The sequence below is a fragment of the Lipophrys pholis genome, assembly GCF_963383615.2.
Source record: "Lipophrys pholis genome assembly, chromosome: 14".
In the NCBI taxonomy this organism is placed as follows: domain Eukaryota; kingdom Metazoa; phylum Chordata; class Actinopteri; order Blenniiformes; family Blenniidae; genus Lipophrys; species Lipophrys pholis.
In genome coordinates, this window is record NC_137633.1 from 28,322,630 (window position 1) to 28,345,301 (window position 22,672).

Genomic DNA, 22,672 nt, shown 5'->3' on the forward strand with positions numbered 1-22,672 from the left:
TTGGTGGGGTATCTTTCAGTTTATAATCATAGATTCATGGATTCATAAAAATGTATGCTTCATCCATCCTGAAGGAAATAGAAATTCTTTATTAATTCCAAAGGGAAATTAAAAAAAAAAAAAGGTAATCTTCTCTAATAAAGACCTAGATATAAAACACACAAAACACACAATGAAATAACTAATCTCAGGTTTAAAAAAAAGACAAAGACAGACTAAATAAAATGAGAACAGGTATCTTGACTATTTTAACAGTTGAGTGACCATAATTGAAAAGTTTAAACAAAGGTGACAAAGAGACAGAATAGTTTTCAATCACGGATGAAACAGTGCCTCAAACATTCAATCAAAAGAAGAGATGATGTCTGGTTTGTGCCTTTAATGCCAAATTTCCATTTCTATTTCATTTGTCATCTCTTTGACAGTTTTTATTCATTATTAGGTCTGTCTGCATTTCACTCATTGTTCTCTTTGATATTGTTCTGTTTACTTTTGTAATTAGCGCTCATTTCAGTTTCTTTTATCTATTTTTTGCCATTTTCCATGTTTTCATAATTTTTCTTTAATCTTAATTTTTTTCGAGGGGTTGTTTTGTATATTTTGGTAGTTGTTATTAGATTGTTATCACCATCATTATAATGAATGTCCCATTAGACCACTATAATATAAATTCTATTTTACATCATCTCAATATTACATCTAGATATTTCTTATTCATTCTTGTTCTGGCTGTTTTGATATTGCCTCGTTTTAAAGACATTGAACCAGTTTTCTGACTGCATTCTATTTAAAAAAGCATCAAGATTATTATTATTAAATTGTATTTAGCTGCATTACCAGACATGAATGTTTGAGAATGTTTCCGCCCCCTCCTGTCAGCAGGTGGTACCGCAGCTGTGCTGTACAAAAACTCTGTTAACACTCTTGTAGGTATCTTAAGTTTTAAACTATTAGAAGTATACAAACTTCATAGGAATGAAAAAATATTTATTATTTATAGTTAGAGCAGTAATTTCACCATTTCAGAATTGTTTTCTGAACCAATGTTTACAATGAGATGATACAAAATAATCAAATAAGTAAAAAAGGCTCGACACTAAAAGTTTTGAGTTTATTCGACATTTTAACTTTGTAACTTACACTTTGAATTCAATTTCTAATAATATCAGGATATGGGAGACTATTTTTGTTCAATTTCTAACTTGTTGGAACATTATTTTCTACGTTTATCTCGAGATTATATACCAAGTATTTCATTCTCAATTTTAATTTGGAATAAAAATCTTTGAGCGTCAAAATTTCAACTTTCGACCTCAGGATGGAGAAATAAAGAGCATCCTCCACCTCCACAAGTTTGTTTGCTTGATGGTTTTTAGCTCTTCGTTGGTCCAGCTGTGTGTCCAGGTCTTCATGCAGTGGAGGATCCATGCTGAAGTGTGTGTTGAACTCAGTGCAGCAGTGTTCCGTGCGGAGGACCCCCGTGCAGTGGAGTTTGTGTGTGCAGAGGTGCTCCGTGCAGTGGTGAGTGTGAAGGGCTGTGAGTGGCTCGGTCCCGCCGGTCTCACGCGCTTCCTACGGTTGGTTTTTTGAAAGGACCGATCGGATCTTCTCTGCGCTGTCGACCAATCAGGAGTGAGCATTTTTCGCGCTGGTCGGCCGGAGAGTTTGAGTTTCCCGCAAGCTTTTGATTTGACTTGAATGAAATCCTCCGTTTTGCAGAATGAATACGGACGTTTACTCCCTTTAAACACCGACGGGAGACCGAACAGGTAACCGGTCAAAGATGCTCTTTCATGGTATTGTCAGCGCGGGGGTTTCAAGGGAAAGTGCCGTTGTTCGGCTCCGACCTTCCATTTTAGCAGGACTCGCCTGATAGCCGCTAGCTAGCCCACTGTGCTAACGTCCCCGTCCACTTTGAAGGGGAGGCTAGTGAGCCTCGGCTAACGCTGCTAGCCTTTTTGAAAGGAGCTGTCATGGCGCCTACAAATTCAGTATTTCTGTGAAACAATAGAAAAACAAGTCGAACAAGCGCCCGTGATGGCTCAGCGGTTCATCCGCTTGTTTAATCGTGTGTTTGCTTTGATTTGTTAGCGGGTAGGTTGAGTGCATTTTGTGTTTTGTGTGGTGACTTTGTCTATTTGCTGGATTCCGGCATAATGTAATGTATTGTAATGTAATGGCTGACTACAGCCGCGATTCAGACGCGGTTTGGGGGTAAATAAAGCTTCTCCGTTTGTCCCCGGTGTGAATCCACGACATTCCCTACATCGTGGCTTCAGCTCCAGAGAATAGACGCATCCTCTCTGTCGAGTGACACTGTAGTAACCTTTGGCTAAAGTTGTTAGCCTCCACGTTCTTAAAGATGGAGCTGGCGCAGTACGGGATAACTTTGACTTTGCTACTCCCTCACTTTTTACGCCATTGTAACATTTATTTCGCGTAATATTAACACAGTAAACCTGCGGGTTCGCAGCCCAGCTGGGACACATTGTCGACCAGTAATTATCCGCTGCCCTGTCGCGTTGCTCCGACTTGTCAGCTGCTTCCATTTCCGCGGCTTTTCCAGCCGGTAATAACGCGGTGGTTACGCGGCACATCGCCTCCCACTCGCCGGGCACTGAGTGCATGAAGGAGGCTGCAGGCTGCTTCCTCCACACCGCCTCCCCGCAGAGTGTTGCTCCGCTCCCGGTGTAACTCTGGAGCTCCGCGGTGAGGAGCGTCCACAGCCGCACAGAGGTTTTTGTTCGCCTGCATGGATGTAACGCAGACCGGATCTGACCTGATCCCCCTCACATCACCGTGCGGGTCCAGATTTCACTGTGGCATTGGGATTTTTTGCAGAGGCGCTTCAGGTCTTTGGAGATTATTTTCTCTGTACTTTACAGTAAACCTAGGCGGATAGCTCTTTCTGCGACAGGTGCAGTTTTCAGTATCGCCTCCCAGCCTTGTTGTTGAAGGCCATTTTGTAAGTTGTATACCGCTATGCTCCTAGGATTCATATCCCAGAATGCCATTTTTGACATTGAAGAGCTGCACAGCATTTATATTTTCTGCATGAGCTTCATTTTGTGTGTGTGTGTGTGTGTGTGTGTGTGTGTGTGTGTGTGTGTGTGTGTGTGTGTGTGTGTGTGTGTGTGTGTGTGTGTGTGTGTGTGTGTGTGTGTGTGTGTGTGTGTGTGTGTGTGTGTGTGTGTGTGTGTGTGTGTGTGTGTGTGTGTGTGTGTGTGTGTGTGTGTGTGTGTTTTGCAGCTCGGTGAGCCTGGAGGGGATTAGATGGTATGGACAACATAGGTAGCTCCCTGCCTTCGATGCCTGAACCAGCCAACCCCATCAGCATGAAGCAGTTGCCGGAGTCCCTGAGTATACAGACCGGTCGGGGCGATATGATCAGCGACCCGGCTCTGCTGATGGACAAAGCCGCAGCGCAGGTGGCTGCCACACTACAGGACAGCGTTCTTCAGAAGATGGCTGGCCACAACCACGAAAGACTCAAAGACCTCACCTCCCTGGTCCTGAACGGCGACCAAGACACACTGCCTAAGCTCTGTCCACCAGAGCCGCCTATGCTGAAGGGTGCCGAGGCGCCTGCTTCAAATGGCACCCACCAACACAACTGCCCCCCTCACACCGAACCCGAACTCAAAGTGACGATACCCCAGGTGGTCCAGCAGCCGCTGCTTGAGCCCTGTTGTGCTAACGGCACCAGTTTGGACGCATCCAGCGAAGGAATTCTGTCCGGATCCGACGACACGCAGAAGACAAAGAACCGGAGAGGGAGACCTCACCAACTAAAACCACAGAAGGATTGCAGCTCCACCGTTGCCCCTGTGGAGCCACTCGACCACACTGATGCTGTAGACAAACCTGGAGCCGCTGACGAGGTTTCACTTTAATTTTCATTATCCTGAAAAATATTTGACTTCTTTAAAGGCTCAATAAGACACTTTTACTGTCCAGCATTGAAATAAACCTCAGGTCGTGATGAAATAGCAACCATGGCATTATTTTCATGTCTGTGTTAAAGTTAGTCGGCAAACCAGCTATCCCCATCTGCCTCAATGTAATACTGCTTTACACCACAAGGTGGTACAATGGGTCACTTAAGAATTCAGTGCAGGCTTTATCACCAGAAACAACCAGGTGCTAGTTCGGAGCTAGGGCCAGATTTAGCACCAGTTCTTTGTCTTTCCACTGCAAAAGCCCCGGCCTATCAGGGGCTAAACGGGTGCTAAGCTGGCCCCCCACTTCGTTGCGGGGCCTGACACGTCATCAGGTGGGGGCAAAGTTATCACTGGAGTTATCACTACCTACGAGGCGGAAGAGACACTGAACCGGCTTTCTGAAATCTACTGCAAACACGGAGCTCCGGCGTGGTTATAGAGCAAAATAATAACAACGCATGGGAATCATACAATAAGTCGTTCCCTCTAGTTATTAATACGTGGGAACGAGATCATTTAATCCGCGATGGCGGAGCTGGTGGCTCTCGAACTGCTGCAGAGCTCCTGCTCTGTCCTGTCAGCTGCGTTGGATATATAATTTAGAAGCAGTTTTCCATTGACTTTTTTTTTTCAGGCTTTTCATCGTAATATCATTGTAATTAATTTCACTTCCAGGTCTTGTATGGCGTTCTGACCACAGGCTGAGGTCTGCATTGCGCTCCGCTACGAGACGCTCCATTATTATTTTCTAACCCACAGAACTTCTTTATAATAAAGCAATACTTTTGGTTCATCAGCAACTATAAAACAAACTACATACGACTGAAAAGCTTTAATTTTTTAGCCATAAAATGAGCCTTTTAAGGGCTTCATGTGAAAGAGAACTTTAATCAGAGTGTTTACTTACGTTGCCATGGAAACGGCTGTAGAGCAGCGTTCTATCATTCTACACCTCCATTCCTCCATGTTGAAGCTTTTGATTCAGACACGTCCAGAAATAAAGTGAAAGGAGCAGAAAGTCACTATGGAATGTTGGAATGGTGAAAAATAAGACCCAAACTCATTTACACGTTATTTATTTATTGATTGACTTTTCTCTATGGCCACTCTTAATGGGCTTGGGTCTTATTTTTCAACATTTTGGCATTTCATGGTGAATTTCTGCTCCTTTTACTTTATGAAAAGCCTGAAAAAAACGACAATGGAAAACTGCTTCTAAATTATAAACCTGGTGCAGCTGACAGGGCAGAGCAGGAGCACGGCAGCACTCCCGAGAGCCACCAGCTCCGTATCGGGGTTAAATGATCTCGTTTCCTCGTATTATTAACTTCAGGGAATGACTTATTTAGTCATCCCCACGTGTTATTTATTTATTTTTTTCTCTAGAACCACTCCGGGGCGCTGTGTTTGCTGTAGATTTCAGAAAGCCGGTTCAGAGTCGCTTCCGCCTTGTAGATAACAACTCCAGCAGTAGCTCTGCCCCCAGCTGATGACATGTCAGCTTCCGCTCTGGCCCAACAATGATGTGGGGCCAGCTGAGCACCCAGGCTGATTGGCCCGGGCTTTGGCAGTGGAAAGAGAAAGTCTGGCCCTGGTTCCAAACTAGTGCCTGGTTCATTCTAGTGTGAACCCAAAAGGAGCAGCAGGATCTGGGGGATGACATGATGATGATGATGTTGGGAGTATTTCTGAAGGCATTAACTGACCACTCATAAGTGACATTTCTTAACCTTCAAACATCTCCTCTGTGAATTACACGTGAATTCAACCATCACACTGCTCTTTAATAGAAGTGTTGAGGTTTCCTCCCATGAGATGCATTGATGGCCCATGTGAACGGTTTAGTGCACAGTAAATATGAACTCAGAGAGACTAGAAGTTAGACAGTGCTGTTTGTGCTCATCTTTCCTAAATTTAAGCTCAATTAGATTCACATTCAGCGAAAATGTATAACAAAAGGATGTCTGTGATAATGATACGATTGACACAAACAAATGTAGATGTTATTGTCTTTGAATTTCTTTAAAATAATAGTAGTTGTTAGTTTGATTACACAGTTTGTGAATTAATGACACTTTTCTTCCGTATTTAAAAACCTGTTATGCACAGTCCATTGAAACTTCGTTAAAAGGCAATTCTTCTTTTAAAACATGTCCATCGTGCATGTTGATATTGCAGGGACATCTGTTGTAAAGGCTTTTAACAAACATTAGAATTCACATTCACAGCTTCAGATAGTTTGACTCGGTGCCTCTCTTTTCTATAATTATCCATTTTTAAATCTGGTGTAACTAATAGAAGTGTCCCATCTGTGATTGTTCCTGCTGCTCATTTCCAGTTTTCACATGTTGGTTAACCAAGTTTTCCTTCTTCAGCCTGCACTGATGTCGGACACAGAGGAGGCCGCAGAAGAGTCTTCAGCACTGAACCGCTTCTCTGTGGGAGACCTGGTGTGGACCAAAGTGTCGGGGTACCCCTGGTGGCCCTGCATGGTGACCACAGACCCAGAATTCAACAATCACCTCAAACACAGACAGAAATGTGAGTTACACTTTAGATGTATTAACCTAAATGCTGAAATGCAAAATTCCAGTGTTATTAAATATGAATACTTGAGGTATTTTCTGAGTTTGACCTCTCGTGGTTCTGTTCTCCAGCACCCAGAAGCAGGTTGGGCCTCCTGTATCATGTTCAGTATTTTGGAGACGCCCCTGAGAGAGGCTACGTGTTTGAGAGAAACATTGTGTCCTTCACCGGGGTGGATCAGTACCAGGAGCTCAGTCAGTTGAACAAACGGCGGGCGTCGCGTCTCGTCCACAGAAAGGTAAAGAAGCTTTTTCACTGTTGTGTAGAGCAGGGGCCTCAAACTCGAGAGCTGGGGGCCAGTGCGGGGTCGCCGCTGTCTCATTGAAGGGCCACTTCAGTGTTTGAGTCAGACAAAAGAAAAAGCACATTTATTCATTGTAACAACGTCTATTAGATACCTGAATGAAGCCTTTCAGTAAACTAACCATCTACAGACATGCTCTTATTTTCTTTATATTCCACAATATACAAAAGTATACACATGCATTTTTTACTACTAATGCAAACAAACTTCCTATTTTAGACTACTTTTCTTCTGCTTCTTTTGCCACACCGTCGGCAGGATTTTTTCTAGTTCTTTGATATCAAGTTAGGAATTTGATACCCCCGATGTAGAGGATCTGACTCAGGACACTATCATCATTCCTAGACACACATTAAGTTATTGTTTCACCTTATCAGTTGTCTTTTTCCAAATAAAATTTATGCGTTCGCTCTTCTCGTGTTTTATAGCTAATATTTCTGAAGCGTTAATGTGTGTATCAATGTAGTAAACTTGAATAATTGCAGGAAAGCCAAGTATTGGACTCGTTTATATCCAACATGCTGCTGAAATTGTGGTCAATATTTATAATGCTATCTTCTTTCTGGCCACTATTCTATTAATTGACCTTATAAATGTCAGAAAGTCGTGAAAATCCATTTTTTCTGTCACTGCTGTGCTGTGGATTGTGTAACTTGTGGTTTTCTGTCTCTGTTGTGCAGACGGCTCCTCCCAAACCCCGTAAACTCCAGGCTCAGTGGAACACGGGCATCACTCAGGCCAAGGAGGCGCTCAGCATGTCGCTGGACAGTCGCTTGGATAAATTCACCTTTCTATATGAAGGGGACGAGCCCCGTCTGAACGCCCATGTCCTGGAGAAGCTGCAGCCCGAGCAGAGTCACGAGCCAGACGAGGAAACGGAGTCCAGACTCTGCCCGGCTCGAGTCCTCGGACCGGTGGGTTTCACAGCTAGTTGGTGCTTGAGCCCAGATAACGACATGAGCATCTGGAGAGAAGTTAAAGCAGGAGGATAGCAGATTCATCCAAATGGTTTTCTCTGGGAGGAAATACTTTAAATCACTGAAGTGAAACTCATTTATTTACGTTCAAGGTGGTAACTCACTCAGCCAATCAGAGAAGGCCTCGGTCGTGCAGGAGTGTTGTTACTTTTATAGATACAACAAAGTAGTCTCCGTGTTTGTAATGATAAGAAGAAGAAAACATAAAATTATGTCAATGAATACACTTGAATTGTCAAGTTTGCACCTTTGTTCAGTCAATGTATAATAAAGTATAATTCTTTTATCTTTTTTCTACAGAACAGCAAGTTGCAGCTTTAGTTTATTATGTGTTCCTGCTTCAATAGGGAACTCTAGACATTGAATACACAGATGTTCTTCAGCAGGAGATTCAAGCTCATCTCTAATCCTGGCTTCATATACAGGAAGAAAAGAAAGTAGTGGTGGAGTTTAGAAAGTTTTCAATATGTTGATCTTTGCTCCTTGACTTTGCAGAACCGTTCAGCCTCTACAGCGGACGTACAATCAAAGAAGAGGAGAAAAAAACCGCTGCAGCCTCTCACAAAGACTGTGAGGAAGAGGAGGAAGGCCACATCTGTAGAGGACGACACCCGAGTCCCTGTGAGGAAGAGGAAACCCAAGCTGTCTTCAGCAGGCGAGAGTTCGGGAGCACTTCCAGGTTGGTTTAAACCTTTCGTAGATCAGCGTTGTTCTTCTGCTTCGGGCAGCAGATCATCTGCCTCCAACACAAACTACAGCTCCTCTCTACAAACATAACTCTTCTTCTTCAACATGATTTGTCCATTATGTCCAATCCGACCATAGCTAGAGTGAAGTGTCCTGGATTATGTGTGGGCTTTTGAGGTGTTTCATCAATTTTTGTGCAGAAACATTTTAATGCCATTTTAATGAAATGTTCCCCTTTGTCATAAATCATTTGATTATGCTCCATTATATGTTTAACTTTTCAGCATCAGACATTTTGGACCAATAACGGTTGATGCTAACTTACTCCTGATGAAGTAGCATTAGCATTAAATGATTATTAGAATCATGCATGCGGGATGCTGCAAAATACAATTAATGGTCAAGGTGCTGTTTCCCTGATAAGTCGGTGTGCCACTTCCTCCAGAAAATGGGCCTGGGCCCCAAACAACTAAAAAAAGCCACCAAAGACATAGCAGCAGCCGAGTCCAGCTCGAGATGGCTATGGCTGAAGAGAGCCCACAGTTGGAACCTTTCCGCAAGTGAAGACTAATCAGTCTTCGCTACCCCACCCAGGCGAGGGGTACAGGTTAAGTGGCGAAACACCCGAGACCCTGAGATCCCGGCTGATGATGTGGAAGGGTTCCAAGAAACTCCAGCTCCAACTCCAGGAAGAAGATTTGCACCTTAGTTAGGGTCGTTCCTGCAGTAGCAGCTTGGAGCAAAGCAGTTCTGATGTTTACTTCACCCCATCAATGGTCAAGGTGCACTGTATAGCTTTATGTTGAGATTGCATGGATGGTTCTTGAATATTTCAAACTTGTTTTGCAAGTTTTCATTCAAAATTAAAGGATTTGCGTTATAATAACAAAGAGAAAACATCATGAATGGTCATAATAAACTTTTCTCCGTGTAGCCACGCAGTCATTTTGGATTGGATGGAATGTTCCCTCTGAAATGAGTGTGACCGCCCTGCGTTGATTTATCTTTTGTAGTGAAAAGAGAGCGGAGGAGGAGACTTAAAAGGCCACCAACAGATGCTGCGACAGACAAGGATCAACAGCCTAAAAAAAAGAGACGCCGAGCAGGCAAAGCTGCTGAAAAACAGGTACATTTCTGCTCCGTCGCTCATTTAGTTGCACTGTTAGTTAAAGAATCTGAGAAATTATATAAAATCACCCCTCATGCCCCAACCATGAGTTTCCACCTCTCATTAATGCAAGTTTATTAACAATTAATTAATTTAGTGGTTGTTGCAGAGGATTTTAGTGTTTCCCTTTGCATGTAATTGATGGCAAACTGAACAAAAGCTGATGCCAGCGAAGCTTGAGGTTTTCCCGTCAGTGTTCGGATGTGAAAGGAAAAAGTTGTGACTGTAAAGGTGGAGAGATGGAACATCATGTAATGTGTGTCTGTGTGTGCTTTTTTTTTTTTTTCTTTTTTTTTTGCAGGGCTCTGGCAGCGAAGGACGTCCGGAATCTCCAAGCGACAGCTTAGACGGGACAAAGAAAGGCGAACGGAAACAGAAAGAGTTTGTGTGTCAGGTGAGTTTTAACGGTTTAAAGCCTCAAATAAAGAAGGATTTGATGTTTAAAGTGTGTTGAGCCTGGTTTGAAGCAGGAGTGTGTGCAGGTGTGTGAAGTGCCCAGCGAGGACCTGGTGCCCTGCGAGGGTCAGTGCTGTGGAATGTTTCACCTCCACTGTATGGGTCAGTCCTTCAAACCTGAAGACAAGCTGATGTGTCAGGAGTGCAGCACAGGTGAGGCCGGCACTCGTCTGAAGAGTTCTGGGACCGGATCTGATGTTGATCCTGAGTTATAATGATTCTTATTTTCTCTCCTCAGGAACTCACGCCTGTTTCATCTGTAAGAAGTCTGAAGGAAAAGCTTGCCGCTGCCACGTCCCGCACTGCGGCAAGTTTTACCACGAGGCGTGCGTCCGCCTCAACCCGCTCACCGTGTTTGACAACAGAGGCTTTCGCTGCCCACTGCACACCTGCCTGAGCTGCCACTATGGATCCCACAAGTCCACCAAAAGTAAGGCTCCCAGTCACAAAGACTCCAGGCCAACTTTTACTGCCGACTTGTTGATCAGGCTTCATTCATACCAACATTTTCTCTGACCTGATATCCATTCCTAATTGTGGCTTTTTTATTATTATTATTATTATTATTATTATTATTATTATTTATACCAGCAGGTCACTTTAAAACAGTTTGAGGTGCAGAGAAGGTGGGTCAGTGTTTGGTCTAAAGTACTATTCACACGGGATCAGTATTACCTGGAGATATCTGGTCATTTGTTCATTCTTGCAGTGCATTCTCACCAGATAAACAAACTCTGTATTTTGCTCAAATTTACTGACACTACAGCCTGGATATGATGTCAAGTCTGTGCATGTCACGTGGTCTGTAGTCGTTGTGGTAACAGTACATGTGTCAAAGCTGCAAGGTAACTTCAGAACAGTGAGCTGCGTTGGTCGGGATAATGAGCTGTCAGGGTGTTTGTAATAAGCCGGTTGAAAGATAGGCCTAGGAATATGTCTTACCGCGCGCTGCCCCGCATGTCTTCCTCCTTAATATCCTGTCTTCTTCTTGGTCTCATTTTGCCATTTCTGCAAATGGTCCATCGGTCTGTTGATTTTCATTTTATGTATTGTTTGGCTCTTTGTAGTACCACGGCCATGTTTGTGGCTCTTGGTCTCTGACATGTCATTCAGGAGAAGTTAGTTAACCCAGAGATACTGTGACCCTCCTCAGTCTGTCCCTGTTGGCAGCAGCACTCGTGTTCGATAATCTCCAAAGTCTTGGGTTGAACGTGTTTCCTGGAGAATGAAACAAGCCAGCACGTAGGCTGTCAGGAAGAACAAACTGACATATAATCACACCAGTTAAAACAAATGGCAAAAAAAATGTATCATCCTGAGTATTTTCTGAGTGTTCTATCTAATGGTGAGGGGGTGAAAGTGTGATCATTCAGCCTGTTGTCTGCTGCATCAGTACCAGTTGGCTGCTGTGTTGAGAGGTCAATGTGTCTTAGTCGTATCAGAGCAGGTTCACCAGTGTCTTGAGCACTATTGGACCTGAAAATGTTTCATTCTTCACAATGGTGATGTGGGCGACTTCAGCTTGAAATCAGAATGATGTTTCATCCCATCTTCAGGCAGAGTCCCACAGTGTGAATGTGACCTGTCCCTGAGTGTGATCCCTCCGTCTCTCTGCTCTACAGCCAGGTTGATGCGTTGCCTGCGATGCCCGGTGGCGTACCACGTGGGTGACCTCTGTGTGGCTGCAGGCAGCGAGATGATCACCAACACCGCCTTCGTCTGCACCAACCACTTCCACGCCAAGAAGGGCTACAGTCACCACAGCCACGTCAACGTCAGCTGGTGCTTCGTCTGCTCCAAAGGTTCCAGTCACCTTCACTCTTGATGTTGTTGGAGCTCGGGAGCAGGGAGCAGCAAACCCTTCTCATGTGTTGGGATGCTGTTTCCCTCTCACTTCTTCGTATCCCTGTTGTTGTTGGTTCTGTGACATATTGTTAATGAAAAAATATTGAAAACCTGAACAGGATAGGTTCAATGCTAAGAAATAATTTCCCCAAAGGGGAAAAATAAAAATAAAACTACCAAGTCCCAGGAGAATATGGACTGGGAGTCATGACACGATGGAGGAAACGCTCGAATTGTCAAGCTACGGAGCATGTGCAGAACAACTCGTTCCTACGGCTGTGGTGACCAGGACCAGCATTTCCACCATCTACGTGGAAACAGAGTGTTTCAGTGACTCCGAGCACCGCTGTCGAGTAAACGAACCCTAAGTAACTGTAAACCGCCTAAACAGGCCTTTTTAGAAAATTAAATAAAACGCTTTAAAACCAAGTGATTAACTGCACTACTCTAATAAAAATATCTTATTTATTTCTGTGTATCAAATCTACCTAAAAGAATTTTAGCACCTTCACCCCCTCGCCATTAGATTAGAATGTGACGCCTTGTTAACAACACAAAGCTTCAGGTGAATGTGGAACTCGTCACGTCGCTGTGACACATAATCGGAGGAAATGCTGAATGACGGCAGCTGTGATTGTGGTTTCAGTGAAATCAGACAGTTTGGTGGAGACGTTACTGACCTCACGTCGATGTGCGAGACGATACGGAAACACAGAAAGGAAGTTCAGGTTTCACTGCAGTTTTGTTACTTTTGTGCTTATCAGTGAACTTTTATCAAGTGGAGTTTCTTTTGAGTGCTTTACCTTTTCCTCACGTATCGTTTGACAGGAGTCTGCACTGCACTCACACTGCAGGTCTTACTGCATATTTCTTAACTTTTTTGCTGAGATCTAATATTTTTATATATTTTGCCGCCAGTCTGAGGTCCTGTGTCGTTTGCCATGTGGAGCATCCATCTGTCTGTGTTGGTTCTTAAAACAAAAGCACAAACTACAGGTGGCTGCTACTTCTGTACAGAAGGTTTCCGTGATGGTTATTTCCCTGTTTAAATGTGATCTAACTCCTTTTCTGTCTCAGTATTGTGACGTGTGCCTCGTTATGACCAATCGTAATGAGATCACATAAGAAACGGGTCCGATCAATCACATCTGTGCTCTTTAGACTGTCCTAGAAACAGCAGGCAGTCACTCACAACATGAACATGTGGCTCTTCGGCTCCTCTGGAAATTATATCTCAACAAGGAGTTTTACCTTATTTAATTCACGCACTCAATTTAGAAACAACTAAAGGTTGGTTTTTTTTACATCTCACATACTTAAAACCTGAACATTGTTGAGGGAATATACACCATGAAATTTAAAAATGAATTTTCACCAGTTAGAAAATGGGATTTTGAACAGAAATTGCAGAAAAGGACTGCATCCAAGGTCACAGCCAGTTTCAATGGACCAAAAAAAAAAAAGGCCATGCAACCTCCGCCAATATGTTTTTTTAAGTTCTGGTTTTTTAAGTAGCTTAAAGCCACTTGAAAATGCGACGACGAACGGCCAAAATTACTGAAATATCTAAAATTGCTTTCTTTATTTATTTATTTTTTAAAATTTTATATAGGGAAAATGCCTAAAAATGGTTGAAATACATAAAAACGGCAAAAAAAATTTATTAATGCTAAATGAAAAAAATATAAATGGCTAGAATTACCAGAAATGGCTCAAAAGAAACAAAATTGCTCGAACAAGTTGAAAAGGAAAAATGATAAAAAGTAGTTCTAAATCTAGTTTTGTTTTTTTGTTTTTTTTTTTTACATATAACTAAACTATGTTTGACTTTATGACGCTTTTAAAGGTGAAGCCTGTTGTGTTTCTACAGATAAATGTTGAGACGCCACTAAGCTGGATGAGGCCTGAGGTTTGTGTTGCTGTGTGTTGCAGGAGGTCAACTGCTGTGCTGCGAGTCGTGTCCTGCCGCCTTCCACCCCGACTGCCTGAACATCGCCATGCCCGACGGCAGCTGGTTCTGCAACGACTGCCGAGCCGGAAAGAAGCCCAAGTACAGAGACATCATCTGGGTCAAGCTGGGGACATACAGGTCAAACTGGGAATGAATCCCGCCGCTCGTTACTGTCTGGTGTTTCAAAAACCAAAGCGCTCACAGCTGATTATCCTTTTAAGGTGGTGGCCAGCAGAAATCCATCACCCTAGAAACATCCCCACAAACATCCAGCACCTTCGACACGAGATCGGAGAGTTCCCCGTCTTCTTCTTCGGCTCCAAGGATTACTTCTGGACACACCAGGGCCGAGTGTTCCCCTACATGGAGGGCGACCGAGGCAGCAAGAACCAGAGGAGCGTCCTGGGAAAGCTCTTCAAGAATGGTGACAATCTACACTTCAACTTCTGATTCTGTTATCCAGAGTTCTCAGAAAACAAGAGACTCCGTTTGGGGTGATTTAATTCAATTAGATTGAATCTAAAAATTCATAACATAAGTCAACATGCTGCAGTTAAAGGTCCAAAATGTTCTTTTCTGTTAGAAGTCTAAAAGGTGACAAAACATTCTTTCTTTCTTTTTAGCCGTGTCAGAGGCTGAAGCTCGATTTAAAGAGATAAAAATGAAACGAGAAGCAAAGGAAGCACAAGAGAACAGCAGGAAACCTCCCCCGTATAAATCCATCAAGGTCTGAAGATCAAAACCTGCATGTGCGAAGTTCACGTCTCCTTCCCCGGTAGATCCTCAGCATCTTTTTCTCCTCTTAGGTCAACAAACCCTTCGGTGGCGTTCAGGTCTACACCGCCGACATCTCCGAGATCCCCAAGTGTAACTGCAAGCCGTCGGTGGAGCGCCCGTGTGGCTTCGAATCAGAGTGCCTGAACCGCATGCTGCAGTACGAGTGTCACCCTCAGGTGTGTCCCAGCGGCGAGCGCTGCTGCAACCAGGACTTCACCAAACGACTCTACCCCGAAACAAAGATCATCAAGACGCCCGGCAAAGGCTGGGGCCTCATCTCGCTGAGGGACATCAAGAAGGTCGGCGCCACGCAAACTTTACCGACTCTTGCACGCAAATAAACAAACTGAAGCTGAAGTGAGAGGATTATCAAATATGTAATTTCTCTCACATCTGGGTCTGATTTCATTTGTAAACACTTTGTAATTATTGTATTAAATGTGTTTAGGGTACAAATGCTAAAATACTTTTAGGTAGATTTGATACACAGAAATAAATAAGATATTTTTATTAGAGTAGTGCAGTTAATCACTCGGTTTTAAAGCGTTTTAATTCATTTTCTAAAAAGGCCTGTTTAGGCGGTTTACAGTTACTTAGGGTTTGTTTACTCGACAGCGGTGCTCGGAGTCACTGAAACGCAACTTTTTAAAACACTCTGTTTCCACGTAGATGGTGGAAATGCTGGTCCTGGTCACCACAGCCGTAGTAACGAGTTGTTCTGCACATGCAGAATTAGAGCGTTTCCTCCATCGTGTCATGACTCCCAGTCCAGATTCTCCTGGGACTTGGTAGTTTTATTTTGACAGTCACCGTGATAACAATCCATCTTGGTGGTCTGTCCACTACTGTTAAGAGCTTTCATTACTAAAACAACCAACAACACCTACTAGTGGCCCGACATGAGAATTACATCATTTTCAGTGTTTCTGCTGTTTTTGTGGAAACACATCTTTTTCAGATTGTTGCCATACAAACGCAAAACTTTTCTGAAAGCAAAACACAAAACCGATATTTTCACTGAAAGTCGTGTTAACACGGCTGTCACTTTGATCTGTTGCTATAAAACCTGCTGGTGCTAACTCGCTCACCGAGTTCTCCTCATAAAGCTCAGGTGCTTTCTTATCTTTCTTCACTTGAGGGAGTCCTCCACCACAGGGTGGGAGAAACGGATTCAAGATGTACTTATATTGTTGGAAAACCTCCAGATCTGCCTCAATGTTCTTAATATTCACTGCTTAGAATTCTCTTGAATGCACAATCACTTTTGTGAAGTTGGATAGAATCTAAAAGATGACACTCAGAAATCCCTCGTCTCTGCTCTGATAACGACCGCGGTGTTGCCCAAACAGGGCGAGTTCGTGAACGAGTACATCGGTGAGCTGATCGACGAGGAGGAGTGTCGGGCGAGGATCAAGTTCGCTCACGAAAACAACATCACCGACTTCTACATGCTCACCATCGACAAGGTCTGTGCCTGGCTGGTGTGAGCGGAGGAGGGGGCTGGTTCTGCTCCGTGGGGTGGGGGGGGGGGGGGGGGGGGGGGGGGGTGGGGGGGGGGGGGGGGGGGGGGGGGTGGGGGTGGGGGTTCTGCTCCGCTGTGTGCCAAGGTGCTGTTTGCTCAGCAGCAGCACTGTTCCCACAGGGAGCCACATCAACACTCTGGTATTGCGTTGGGAATGTTGCACCACAGTCGTGTGCAGCGTTACAGGAATCAATACTACAAATCAACCCTCAGTCTGCTTCTGCCTGACAAACGGCCGGATACTTTAATGTTCATATATGTCAATTAAAGACAACAAAGTCAGATTATAGGTCAGTAGAGTCACTTCCTCCGGGTTTCTCTTCACCACAGTTTGCAGCCTCAGTGGAAAAATGGTTTTCAGTAATTCTCTCTGAAGTTAGTTTTTTAGAAAATAAAGTTTAATTATCAATGTTTATTATGGGGCTACTTTACCAGTTGGGCCCGCTCAGGATGACATTGTGCTGAGTGCCCCTGGACTACCAGTTTGACCCCCTGGTCTGTAGAAACATCACTCTCTCAATGGCGGAAGCGAATGCTGGCAGTAAGGCTAAATCTGGAGCTGGGATTAAAAACACAGGACTTAGTTTGTGATTGGAAGAGCTGCAGAAACTATTGCAGCTCACTTTATCCTGCGCTGATCTCTGTTTCCTCTTTTCTACAGCGACACACAGATGGCTTTGTATTTTAAATACGTGAAGGAACAAAGTTTTTAGTGCAAGTGTAGCAGTAAAGCGGCTGCTTGAACATGGAGGCTGTTGGACTTAAACCTCCAGGGTCGTTGAAATGTAAAGTTCTGTTGTTCGGTGTCGGTGCAGATGTTTACTGAGCAGCCCCCGACTCTTTCAGGACCGGATCATCGACGCCGGTCCAAAAGGAAACTACTCTCGCTTCATGAACCACAGCTGTCAGCCCAACTGTGAGACGCAGAAGTGGACGGTGAATGGAGACACTCGGGTCGGTTTGTTCGCCGTCTGCGACATCCCGGCAGGTGAGGACCGTTCTGGATTCAACCGGCGCATCTGGAGGATCTTTTAACGCCTGACCGAGTCCCTGCCGTGTCTTATTGTCCCGCAGGAACGGAGCTGACCTTCAACTACAACCTGGACTGCCTCGGGAACGAGAAGACGGTGTGTCGCTGCGGCGCTCCCAACTGCAGCGGCTTCCTGGGCGATCGACCTAAAGTGAGTCCGTCCCGTTTGAAACTAACGGCCAAGATCAGGAACCCAGATTCTCACGGTTCACGTCTTCTTCTCCACAGAACTCAAACGGCCAAGCAGCCGAGCCAAAATCCAAGAGGATGAAGAGAAAACACAAGAGGAGGAAAACGGAGGGGAAGAAGTCAGACGACGAGTGTTTCCGCTGCGGAGACGGAGGTCAGCTGGTCCTCTGCTGCAAGAAGACCTGCACTAAAGCTTATCACCTGTCCTGCCTCAACCTCACCAAGAGGCCCTTCGGTAAGAACAGCCGGCCGGCGGCCCACTCACCGTCTGTAATGACCACCTGGACCGTCTACTGACCACCTGGACCGTCTACTGACCACCTGGACTGTCTGTACTGACCACCTGGACCGTCTACTGACCACATGGACTGTCTGTACTGACCACCTGGACCGTCTACTGACCACCTGGACCGTCTGTACTGACCACCTGTACTGACCACCTGGACCGTCTGTACTGACCACCTGTACTGACCACCTGGACCGTCTGTACTGACCACCTGGACCGTCTGTACTGAGTTCTCAGTAAACAATCAGCTCTACACTGCTGCTGACGTCTGCTTACTGAACTGATGCAGCAGAATGTAGTAAAAAGAACCTCTGCAGTCCTTCATCACTTTATGTAGAAGAATTTATTACCAGTTGTTTTAATATCAGGGTTTGTGGGGGGGGTTAAGACGTTTTCAGTTTTGTGAAAGATAAATATTGAGTCACTTAATCAACTCATTATTTCAGTATTAACTCAAACATTCATGTTGATTGAAATCCACAATATTCACGCCCGTTTACACGACAATATCAAGTGAAAACTGAAAACCTTGCTCGTGTTTTGGGGGTTTGTTTACACTACAACGGATCTCGGAGTCACTGAAAACACAACTTCTCTGAAGTTCTTCTGCACATGCTCAGTAGAGACGATCAGAAAAAGGTTCCTCCGTGGTGTCATGACTCCCAGTCCATATTCTGGACTTGGTAGGTTTTGTTGGACCCGGCCTTTGGCCTTCTGGTTCCTCACGGTCCTTTAATCCTAAGATTGGTTGTTAATAATAAAGTCCAAACTATTTCTTAAGATAAACACATTTATTAAAGTAAATTCAATTCAACTTTATTTATACAGCACCAAATACAACACATTTAAATGAGAAAAGAGAAAAACCCAACAAATCCACATGAGCAGCAGATTTATTTGCGACTGTGGAAAGAAAAACTCCTCTAGCAGGAAGAAACCTGCAGAACCAGACTCAGAGGTCTGGGAGTTCACTGGGTGTCCACCCAGTGAACTCCCAGACAGTCGTCTGGAATCGACAGTATTGTTCTTGGGCGCAGGCCGGCCCCGACAATGGGTTGGTCTTTACGCTATTGGTCAATTTGAAAAGTGACAGGTTAACGCCAACCAGAAAAGACGTCCCTTCAGTTCATGTGTGAAAATATAATGTGAAGAATTGTTGTTTGTCCAAAGTTATCCTGTGGCCTTGACTCCTGACTGTATCATAGCGTCTCTGCAAATTCAGCGCTTCCTGTGGGTTCAGTGTTTATTTAAAATCATGTTTTCACTTGTAACGTTCTCATGTCTCCTCCCTCTCTCGCCGTGCGTCTCCTCCCTCCCTCATCGTGCGTCTCCTCCCTCTCTCGCCGTGCGTCTCCTCCCTCTCTCATCGTGCGTCTCCTCCCTCCCTCACCGTGCGTCTCCTCCCTCCCTCACCGTGCGTCTACTCCCTCCCTCGCCGTGCGTCTCCTCCCTCTCTCATCGTGCGTCTCCTCCCTCTCTCATCGTGCGTCTCCTCCCTCTCTCATCGTGCGTCTCCTCCCTCTCTCATCGTGTGTCTCCTCCCTCTCTCATCGTGCGTCTCCTCCCTCCCTCGCCGTGCGTCTCCTCCCTCCCTCACCGTGCGTCTACTCCCTCCCTCGCCGTGCGTCTCCTCCCTCTCTCATCGTGCGTCTCCTCCCTCTCTCATCGTGCGTCTCCTCCCTCCCTCACCGTGCGTCTCCTCCCTCTCTCATCGTGCGTCTCCTCCCTCTCTCATCGTGCGTCTCCTCCCTCTCTCATCGTGCGTCTCCTCCCTCCCTCACCGTGCGTCTCCTCCCTCTCTCATCGTGCGTCTCCTCCCTCTCTCATCGTGCGTCTCCTCCCTCCCTCGCAGGTCGCTGGGACTGTCCGTGGCATCACTGTGACGTCTGTGGGAAAAACTCTGAGGCCTTCTGTCAGCTCTGCCCCAACTCCTTCTGCAAGGCCCACCAGGAGGGGGCGCTGCGGGTCTGGCCGGCCACCGGCCAGCTCTGCTGCTCGGAGCACGAGGATCTGCAGGACGCAGACTTGCAGGCCGCCGCCGCCGCCACCACCGTCCCCCAGAAAGGCTCCAGGAAGGCCCGGACGAAGAGCTCCAATAGGAAAGCAGCCGAGGCCTGAAGTGACCTTTGACCCAGCGAAGCACCAAACCAGACTGAACCGAGAGGCTCCGCCTTCTGCTCCTCGCTCACGTCTGTTTCTTCACTCGTCTCCTGAAGGTCAGCGTCTGTAAAACACGAGCAGCAGAGCGACTGCAGCCACTGGATCCAAACCACACACACACACACACACACACACACACACACACACACACACACACACACACACACACACACACACACACACACTGATGCGAGCTCCACCTCCTCCTGCTCGACTCCGACTCTCCTCCTCCTCCTCTCACTCAGACGTAACTGACGGTGGAAGTGAAGCGTCTCTTTATAGCTATATCTGTATACGTGTATATCAAAGACCAAAACTATGATTCCTGGAAGAGTGAGACGTCACAGGCTGCCAAATGGATGCTTGTTATTTTATATATAGTTTATATTCACCAGACGTGACATCAGACACTATGGACGGCGCCGCCTTGGTTTGTAGGCGTAGATCCCGTGAAGCTGTAGATTAGCTCCTGAGGCTTTAGCTCAGTTTGACCTGTTAGATTGGTTTTTCTTAACAAAGGTGCTGAACTGGCTGAGAACACTAACGGGTCTTTCCTCGCTCTGCACGCCGATAATGAAGGAACCGCAGCCGCGACGCTCGTATCCAAACACTCCCAACCCTTCTTCTTCTTCTCCTCAGTCTGAATCCTGCCCTCAGGTTTTACCTCTGAAATCTAAAATCTCTTCTAAGAAGTCGAAACTGAAGACGCTTTAAAGTGTTCATCTCGTTTGGTTAAATAACATCTGAGGTTAAAGATAAAGATTCATCAATTTAAATAAAACCTGTAAAGTCTGTTAAACATAGTTAAAGGAAGAGGAGTTGTTTTTGTCACGTTGTTCCTCAACATTCTGACTTTAGCTTCATTTCAAAGAGAAATTATTTAAAACGGGTCAGAATCTGACAGCTTTTGTCAACATTAAAATAAGTTAAAATTCAGAAAATGAGGAGATTTCCACTGAATATTATTTTTTTTCCAACATCATTTCAAACATGTTGATGTTAGAAACTTGAAATTCAAAGAGATTTTTTGTTGTTGTTGTTTTAATTCCACAGGATTAATCATCTCACTTTCTGACCAAAGTGAAAAACTTAAGGTTTCATCCTGTTTGTTTGTAAACTGAAACTCTTCAATTGAAATGGCAGTCGGATAGGAACCGGTTCGTTTGGAGTCTGTCCAGGTCCAGGTCCTGGAGGTCCAGGTCCTGGAGGTCCAGGTCCTGGAGGTCCAGGTCCTGGAGGTCCAGGTCCTGGAGGTCCAGGTCCTGGTCCTGGTCCTGGTGGTCCAGAGTCTTTTTGTTTTTGTGTGATTCTGATGATTTCAAAGGTTTTTTAATTCGTCTGATGCCTCCGACTCTTTCACGTCACGTCTCGTCTCGTCTCGTCTCGTCTCGTCTCGTCTCGTCTCGTCTCGTCTCGTCTCGTCTCGTCTCGTCTCGTCTCGTCTCGTCTCGTCTCCTGTCCTTTCTTTTTCCTTGAATATGCAGAGTGAAAATGTTCCGTTTGTTTCCAGGAAACGAGTGATAACGAGAATAAAAAAGTCCCCAAAGTCTTTATTTTTGTGTATGAAACCTTTTTGTCCTGCTGCGCCTCAGATTCTGATTCAGGACTTTTCTTGATGCCCTCACTTGTTTTATTTCTTATATTTGGAGGTCAAAGGTCAGACTGATCTGGCAGATCGGGAAAAAAACATTGCAAGTTTTTATAAAACCTCCGTCAGTCTGTTTAACAGCCCGAGTAACAACGATTATAAAACTGTCCCTAAAATCTTTATTTTATAGAACGAGGCTCCGAGCATTACTGCTTTACTTTCATATCCGACTTGTTAAGACCTCCTTTCTCTCCCACGTCGCTCATTTACCTTCATGTACGGTTTTTGTTTCTTGTTTTTTTACTAAATGTACACACAACTGCACCTTGTGATTTGTCCGTCTCTCCACAGCCTGCTGCAGCCTCGTAACAACCGTCATCCTAACCTCTCGTCTTTAAGTTTGAGTGAATGTAGTCCAGCCAGTTCGTCCCCGTAGAGCCGAAGTGTTTCATCCTGTAACTACTGTCATAGTACCGCCAGAGACTAATGTGTACATAATGTATAAGTGGTCATAGTGATGCATCTATTGTAAATATCATCCGATTCCTTCACAGTGTACCTTTTTGTTTTCCCCCTTCAGAGCAGTGCTATAAAAACACTTTTGTGCAGGATTTCACGTCACCTGAGTCGTGCAATAAAAAGTGCTCCAACAAGCAGCGACCGTTCATTCCAGGGTTTTATTTATTTCCAGCCGTCGTGACGTCTGTCTATTATTATACTTCCTGTCATTCCCTTCTTTTTAAACTTTACTCCGGTGGACCGTTCCCACTTCGTCAGCGGTTTGGTCTTTTAGTGTAACACACGTTGGAATGAAGTAGAAGCAGTTAAACTGACATCAAAGTGAATATCAAGTTGTATAAAATCTGCAGAATTTAAGAATGTATTCTACACTTTTACTTTTATTTGAATAAAAAACAATGAAAAGGCAAAGATTTGGAAAATTTAGGGTTCGTTGTAAAAATAGATGTTTTACTAGAGTAGTCTGGCTTGGCTGGTAATTCCTCAAACTGCTAGTATGAAGTACTTTTGTATATCTTTTCTGTCATCACTGGTGTTGCACACAAACAGAAACTTTATTTTGTTCTTAAATATTTGGACTAATATATAATTCTGCTAAAAGAGGTTGGTTTGGGTGTAAGTTTTAACGTAACTTCCCCGCTTCTGAATTTATTTATTTTTATTCCTAAAATGTCAAAAGGAAGCGT

At 44.7% G+C, this 22,672-nt stretch overlaps 1 protein-coding gene across 1 annotated transcript; it reads left to right on the plus strand.

Annotated features, from left to right (window-relative positions):
• Positions 1–1,515: 1,515 nt before the first annotated feature.
• Positions 1,516–19,837, plus strand: nsd2 (nuclear receptor binding SET domain protein 2; the record flags this gene model as incomplete). Its single annotated transcript, XM_080479660.1, has 20 exons — positions 1,516–1,769; positions 3,250–3,881; positions 6,317–6,482; positions 6,599–6,765; positions 7,512–7,745; positions 8,304–8,487; positions 9,509–9,621; positions 9,965–10,057; positions 10,146–10,272; positions 10,358–10,549; positions 11,742–11,921; positions 13,897–14,053; positions 14,137–14,339; positions 14,539–14,642; positions 14,722–14,991; positions 16,042–16,158; positions 17,061–17,202; positions 17,289–17,395; positions 17,473–17,668; positions 19,572–19,837. The coding sequence occupies exons 2-20, from the start codon at positions 3,279–3,281 to the stop codon at positions 19,835–19,837; spliced, it is 3,621 nt and encodes a 1,206-aa protein (XP_080335786.1). The 5' UTR covers positions 1,516–1,769; positions 3,250–3,278.
• Between the last annotated feature and the right edge of the window lie 2,835 nt (positions 19,838–22,672).